The sequence below is a fragment of the Gigantopelta aegis genome, unplaced genomic scaffold (assembly GCF_016097555.1).
Source record: "Gigantopelta aegis isolate Gae_Host unplaced genomic scaffold, Gae_host_genome ctg8959_pilon_pilon, whole genome shotgun sequence".
In the NCBI taxonomy this organism is placed as follows: domain Eukaryota; kingdom Metazoa; phylum Mollusca; class Gastropoda; order Neomphalida; family Peltospiridae; genus Gigantopelta; species Gigantopelta aegis.
In genome coordinates, this window is record NW_024536837.1 from 1 (window position 1) to 7,840 (window position 7,840).

Sequence of the window (7,840 nt, forward strand, 5' to 3'; positions counted from 1 at the left end):
AGTTGCCACTTCAAAGCTGTCTGTCATGAAATAATCACAGTCAAACAGCAGACTACATGCTCTCCCCCTGTCAACTTCAGTCTAATAGTTGCCACATCAAAGCTATCTGTCATGAAATAATCACAGTCAAACAGCAGACTACATGCTCTCCCCGTCAACTTCAGTCTAATAGTTGCCACTTCAAAGCTGTCTGTCATGAAATAATCACAGTCAAACAGCAGACTACTTGCGAGGATATATTTCTGGATTTTGGTCCACCAAATGGAGAAATAACTGTGATAAAAGGCCAGATTTCGTACCAGACACCATGTTAGTCATTCAGGGCGCTTTTCCATTGTTCTACCTCACTGGAAGAATGTGTGAATCTGTGGAGGCGTATGGATTAGATTTGCCAAATTGTATGCCATTTTTGTTGTCCAGTCTTTGAACATATCATTTCAATAAGATGTTATTTTGTGTGCGGGTATACTAAAAAAGATACTTAAAAAAAGAGAAAAAACTGAAACCAAAAAAATTATTTTATTTCAAACCATCGTGAGTAAATCAATGGAAGGTAATCTGTAATTCTGCTATTATTGAATGATATAAGATCGTCAATATAGCGAAGAGCAAAGTTATACGTTATATGTCTTCTGAGTATACTGTAGTCTGGATTCACTTTAGGTCTTTACGAATCGTCCAGATCAATGGAAGATTAGAATGGACATATACCTGCGTTCAACGTTCTTTGTAACAAATGTTTGTTCCGCTGATTAAGAAATGGAGTTTTTACTTCAGTTGTTATGAGAGATTGTTGTGTATAATGTTGAATATTCAAATGATTTAATATCAGTGAACTTGATCTGGATTGAGAGTGAATGATTTCAAGTAAATCTTTGGAACTCTTGAGAATCCACATGCGATTATACATTTTGTCGAAGACTTTTTGGCAATACCTTAAAAGTTAGGATATTGGTCAGTCTTTGAGGCAAGTATTTGGTGGTGTATTTGCTGGACACCGCGATGTATCTCTTCTTGTATGAATTCTTATGACGTATTGGAATCTAATATATAAGAAATGGACATGTCTTCGGATTTTAAGCTCAAGCTAAATGTCCGAAGGATAGTTCGTGTGTTTAGCATATTTCTTCTTCAGATAACATAATGGTCTTATATATAGCACTACTCGAATTATCAACCCCAAGTTCTTTTAGGAGACATTTAATATAAAAGGGCTTAAATATGATGGTTTTGTCAGTGGGCTCTTTCACACACTGTTCATGTAGTGTATCCAGAATTTCTATCAGAGATGGCCATGACAAAAATGGCTTTCTGACATTAAATGTGTCTTCTTTTGTAGTTTGACTATTTTTATTGATGTATTTTGTCACTGTTTCTCATGTCTGAAGTTAGTTTTGCAAAGAAAACAAATAAATTGACCCTTCCAACCCTCCAATAATAAAAACAAAAAACAAAACTATAACAAATTAGAAAAAAAAGAACAAGAAATACAGATTGAAAAACCACCATGCGGATTTTGCTTTTCAAAAAGAATGGGACAGAAAAAGTACATTTACAATTTGTTCGTAGGATGAGTGCCCTCTAACTTCTGAATTCAGATTAACATATTCATCACACACACACACACACACACACACACACACACACACGCACATACACACATCACGACTGGTATATCAAATGCCTTGGTATGTGCTATCCAGTCTTCGGGATGGTGCATATAAAAGATCCCTTTCTACTAATGTAAAAATTACCAAATGTTTAACATCCAGTAGCCGATGATTAATAAATCAATGTGCTCTAGCGGTGAGTTAAACAAAACAAACTTCAACACACTAGTTAGCAGTTGGGGCATTTTGGGCCGCTTTGGTACATACGTTTTAGAATTGAGACATCTTGGGACGGTGCTCGGCCCAAGATATCAGAATTGGGACATCTTGGGTCGATATCCGGACATATTGGGCTTCAACACATGTGACGTATCTCAACCTGATAATTTACAACCGGATTCTGCCGTTTGAGGTTGCATGGTACCAAAGAAGAGAGTTTTGTGTCAAAGTTCGAGGTGCACCATCAAATATTTACGGAGTAAAAACAGCTGTGGGTGTGATTGGTAGTAATATGTGACACTGATTATTTGTGCAAATACTATTATCCATTGACAATAAATAAATACACTTTTATTTGTTATACAGTTATTATGCAGTATATACCAGAGGTTGAAACTAATGCGGGGTACCCCCAAAATGGTACTGCAATTTTCAGCAAAAATGACGGTTGCTATTAAAACATTAATTAAATCTCTTAAATGGTATGTGACTCCCCCCCCCCCCCCCCCCCCCCCCCCATTTTCTTGCAGGTAGATTAGATGTGAAGTGATTTTTGCCCGAATTAAACAAAAGTGCCCGAATCTGGATTACAACGTTTATTCATATTAGTACTACTGCCAAAACAGCTATATAGGGTTGCAAACGTATCACAATGTATTTTTACATTGGGCTACAACTAATATTTTGGGTAGAATAATGAAAATACATGGTCAAGAGTGTTCAGGCCAGCTCCGGTTAAATACGCAGTCTGTCCCATCATTCTATATAAATGTTTTTTTTGTTGGCTTTTTGTTGTTGTTGTAAATAATATCAGTTTGGTTTGTCGTAAGAAAAAAAGTAAAAGTGTTTTGGGAATAACAACAAATTACTATTTTTATATGGAAATTATAAATCAATCGGCGAAGAAATAAATAACTTGTAGTAAATTCTTTGTAGTAAAAGGCGTTCTCCGTGTGACAGACTATACGAGTGTACAACTATGGTAGAGTTTAAGATGTCGCTTGGTTCTGGGAATAATGATGAAAAACAAAACTACTGTCTCCAAAAGAAAATCATATTTAGGGTAGGTAATAAAAACAAAACAGATGTAAGTGCCTCATCTAGGTGGTTATGGGTTTGAAATTAGGGTTAGGACATTACATTTCAAGCACATGACCATTTATAAACAGCAGTTCTTTTACTATTATTTATCTGAACATTAAAAAATATATCTATTAATTTCCAAGATTTTAGGGTACATAAGTTTAACCTCAGTAACCTCTGGCAGAAACCATTAAGTTGAAAATTCTAAGAATAACAATAAAGGAATAATAAAATGTCTTACCAGTATTTATTATAAATTACCCAAGATTGGTAATTGATCTGCTGTTAGGTGAGGAATTGTTTTAATATATATTATGTTAAAATTGGGTTGTTTTAATTGAGGGGTGGGGTGGAGGGGGACTAATGGATAAGTTAAAGTTTGTTTTGTTTAAAGACACCACTAGAGCACATTGCATTATTAACCATCAGCTAATGGATGTCAAACATTTTGTACTTTTGACATGTACTAGTATAGTTTAGAGTGCAAACCTGCTACATTAGTACTAGTAGCCAGGTATCTTTTATATATATATATATATATGTTACAGTTAATCTGTATAATCAGGTAATGTGTATATTACCTGATTTTTTCAGCTAATATGTATATTACCTGTTTCACTCAGGTAATATGTATATTAGCAGAAAATATCAGGTAATATACATATTACCTGAAATATACTTCACTAATTTATACAGATTACCTGAAACGTGCAGAATGGTATTGACAAGTCTTTAGATCAACGTAGACCAAGTTCTCAGTTCAAAACAAGTCTTTTGATCAATGTAGTCCAAGTTCTCCTTGATTGGTCACAATACCTTTGATGTACATGTTCATTGTTAAATCATTTCATAGACAATGTAACAGTTAATCTGTACAATCCACCACTGCTGTTTTAACTAATCCTGTCTGTAGAGCACAATAAAGTGTGCACAACAAAGTTGTGCCAGCCTGCTAGGACGCAGATGAGATTAGTTGGAAAAACAATGCTTGATTTAGGCTGCTGATTTCCTTTGACTGGCTTCATTTGATTGGTAGGTATAAATATCCTGGTGAATGGTGTTCTCTGTCACTAGCAAAATGGATCTAGAGGAGACTTTCAGGCATTCGCTGTACACGAGTTATGGAGAGAATAAGTCTATCTTGCTACCTAAGGACGAATACATTAAGACTGTTGGCGAGTTGCTGGAAGCCACCCAAGAAATCACCGTCTCAGTTTTACTTGCTCAAGAAATATGAACTACTGCAGTGTGGGGACGTTCAAAAGCTCATCAGAAAGAAGCTAAACCAGGAACATCCACTGTACTTCGCTACCATCGAGGAGACCTTTGACATCATCAAGCGCACCTACATCGCTACTGGTCATGGAGGACGAGACAAGATGATCAAGGAGATCAACAAGAAGTACGCCAACATCACCCAGGATGCTATTACCTTGTTCAAGTCCATGTGCATCGAGTGCCAGAGAAAACGGAAACGGACAACTACCAAGGGAATTGTCGTCAAACCAATCCTGTCTAAGGACTTCAGTTCCAGAGCGCAAGTTGACCTAATCGACATGCAGTCTATGTGCCAAGGTCAACACAAATGGACCATGGTGTACCAAGACCATCTTACTAAGTTCTGCAGCCTGCGTCCTCACACTGCATCGGAAATAGCTTATCAGTTGCTGGACATCTACCTTCTACTGGGAGCCCCTTCAATACTACAAAGTGATAACGTGTTCGAATTCACAGCGCAAGTTATCACTGAGTTGAAGCAGATGTGGCCTGACCTCGTCATCGTTCATGGGAAGCCGAGACACCCCCAGAGTCAGGGTTCAGTGGAAAGAGCCAACTGCGACATAAAAGACATGTTGATTGCATGGATGAGTGACAATGACACACAGGACTGGACTGTTGGACTCAAGTTTGTGCAATTTCAAAAGAACTCGAGCCATCACACTGGAATCAAGCGTTCTCCCTTTGATGCTCTGTTTGGTGCCGATGCGAAGGTAGGATTGACATCATCCAGCCTCCCCCAAGATGTCATTGCAAGGTTGCAAACTGAAGACGACATCCTGTCTGCAGTATTCCATCCAAACCCATTCGAGCAATCCAGCGAGGAAGCAGAACCTGTACCAGTCTCACCCATCTCTGTACGTCAGGAGGAAATTAGGCTGCACAGAGAGAGAGAGAGAGAGAGTGCCAGAGATGCCCAGTTCTAGCAGGCAGAGAGAATGGTCAAACGAAGTCGCATTGTGTTTTCTAGTGTGCAAATCGGAAGCAATGCGACAGCTAGTGCCCATTCCTTCAGTTGACAGAGGACGTGCAGATCCTAGGAACATCATCGAAGTTGTGACAGAGTGCAGTGACAACGAGTTGTACACAATTGCTGTAAAAGGAGGAATATTGGATCGACAGTACTCTAGAAACCAATTCGATGTGTGTGCTACAACCTTGTATTCACCCGATGTCGTCTGTACAGATAAGGACATTTCCCTGCGTCAAGCTGTGCAACTGACTGATGCAATGCTGACGTCACTAGGCCCCCCCCCCCCCCCGAAGGGTGTGTACGTGTTCATTGTAAGAACTGATGACATACCGACGTCACTCTTACAGTGTACATTCCAGTTTTTGTTTTAAGAACCGATGTAATGCTCAATACAGTATTTTGTCCAAATGTGTATTTGAAGACAAAGATTACTGAAAAGACATATGTTAATTAATACCCCCACCCCCCCCCCCCCTTTTTTTATTATATAGCAGCTTATTAAAGACATCACACCCAACATTGAATACCAGTATCCCAGAGAAGAAGAAAAAGTAATGTTGGGATGTGAAACGTTAATAAATGATACATTGATATTTGTATTACACATTTATCAGCAAAATCATTCCTATGTAGTCTTGTTTAGTATTTCCAAAAAAGTGTAACATATTCAGTCAATAATAAAAAACCCCACATGATTCATAGGTGTGTGTGGTACCGACCGTTATGATGCAATCCTGAATAAAACTGGATGCTGGAACGTTTGGAAGTCTTGCCACATTCACCTATATTAGAATAATATCCATAGGAAAAATCCACATAGATGCTTACTTGTGAGAATGATTTTAGCAACTAATCTTATACGATGTAAGGCCCCACAGTCTGGGAGTCAAATTGAAATGTGATATCTGTCAGCTGTCAATCGTTTCGTTGATCTGCATCCTGGTAATCTAAACTAGGTGTGTGCCCACTTGAATTTTGTTTACTCCCACAACACACATCTCGATGGCGATCATATATATATATATATATATATATATATATATATATATATATATATATATACACAGTGTTGGATGAAGGGAAGGGGGCGGATAGGGCAGGGGGAGGATGTGAGAGCGGTGTGCCCCTAACGCGCATATTTTTTTTTTTTTTTAAATATCATTTTTGTTTCTTAATATAATATATATATACTTACTTTTGAAGATACAATACATCTTTAAGTATATCCGTGTAATGCATTTTTAATCCACTCCTCAATACACTGTTTATCACAGTACATGGTATACACTTATGCTAACAGAGAGAAAAATGCAATTGAAACATCCGATTCTGAATGGGATCATATTATTATGGTGTTAATGTTCCAAGAGGGTCGGTAATGGAGGGGGTGCTAATATACAACGTTTGCATAAGCTGAATGGGTCGTGTTTTATGATATTCATTACTGCTTGATGCTCTGGCCCTAATACTTGACGACTTAAAGAATTTGAGAAATGATTTACAGAGTGAGACTGAAACCGGATACGCACACTTACGTTTGAACTCTAGACGTGATAAAAAACAGAATTAATTCCGAAGGGGAGAAAACGAAACAAAACAAAGACCCTGTGTGCTACATTGTACGTCCATGTATGTTTCTGTTATGATACAATATAAGTGTATGGGTTTTAACAGGTTATTTCGATATAAAAACCAGAAGTAATATATTGTTCACACACACACACACACACGCTCGCACACACACACACACACACACACACACACACACACACACACACACACACACACACACACACACACACCTCCCCCATGATTTCCCCCCAAGTTGGAATTACTTGTAGTATGAAAATTTATAATATATTCCGTCAATGAATCACGTCTTAGTACAATGTTCGGGACCAACATTTCAAATGCAGTCTGACTCCATAGTTTGTAAGTTTGCGGCGGGGGGCGGCGTGGCGGGACGGCTGCGGTAAGCGGCGCGCGGCAAGACCGATGGGATGTCGCGGCGGGACGGACGGGGCGGGTGCACGGAGGGGGACGCAATGGCGCGGGCGGGACGGAGGGGGCGGGTCGTGGCGGAGGCGGCGATCAGCAAACACACATAAGATTGCCTTTGAAAACTGGGACGTCAGCAAGAGAAGCGAGTGTCGTGACATATACAGCAAGAGCGCTCTTTTGTGTTTCCACACTATCATTATCTAACAGTCAGAGTAGAAAACACCGATGTCATTCACGTCTATATAAAGAGCCCCACGGGACACCCTGCTTCATTTATCGCCGGATCCGTCGTCGTCAATAGATATTCAAATCATTTATTTCCATATATGCATCATACAGAAATGTACATAAACATAAACTAGTAGTGCTAATAATGATGCTACCATCATGAACATGTTATCATGTTACATAAAACTCTAAAATGAATTGCCTTTATGCATGAATATAAAATAACATACAGATATAAATGCATACATGAAAGAGAATAAAAGTATAGTTATGTGGTTTTGTTTTTAGTTTGTTCTAGACTGTGGTGGGGGGTCTAGAGAGTTCTGTCCTTCTGTGATTTAACATTGCATAGCACGACTGACCTATTATTACGGATATATTCCCTGGGCAGTCTAAGAGAAAAAACGATTTCTCTTTGTTGGTTAGATGTTGAAAGTCTGGGCTGAGT

General features: G+C 38.6%; 1 protein-coding gene across 1 annotated transcript; it reads left to right on the forward strand.

The window, feature by feature from the left end:
• Positions 1–4,033: 4,033 nt before the first annotated feature.
• On the forward strand, positions 4,034–5,047 carry LOC121367091 (KRAB-A domain-containing protein 2-like; the record flags this gene model as incomplete). Its single annotated transcript, XM_041491255.1, has 1 exon — positions 4,034–5,047. A coding segment is annotated over exon 1 (1,014 nt), but the record flags the coding sequence as incomplete, so codon positions are not given.
• Positions 5,048–7,840: the final 2,793 nt, after the last annotated feature.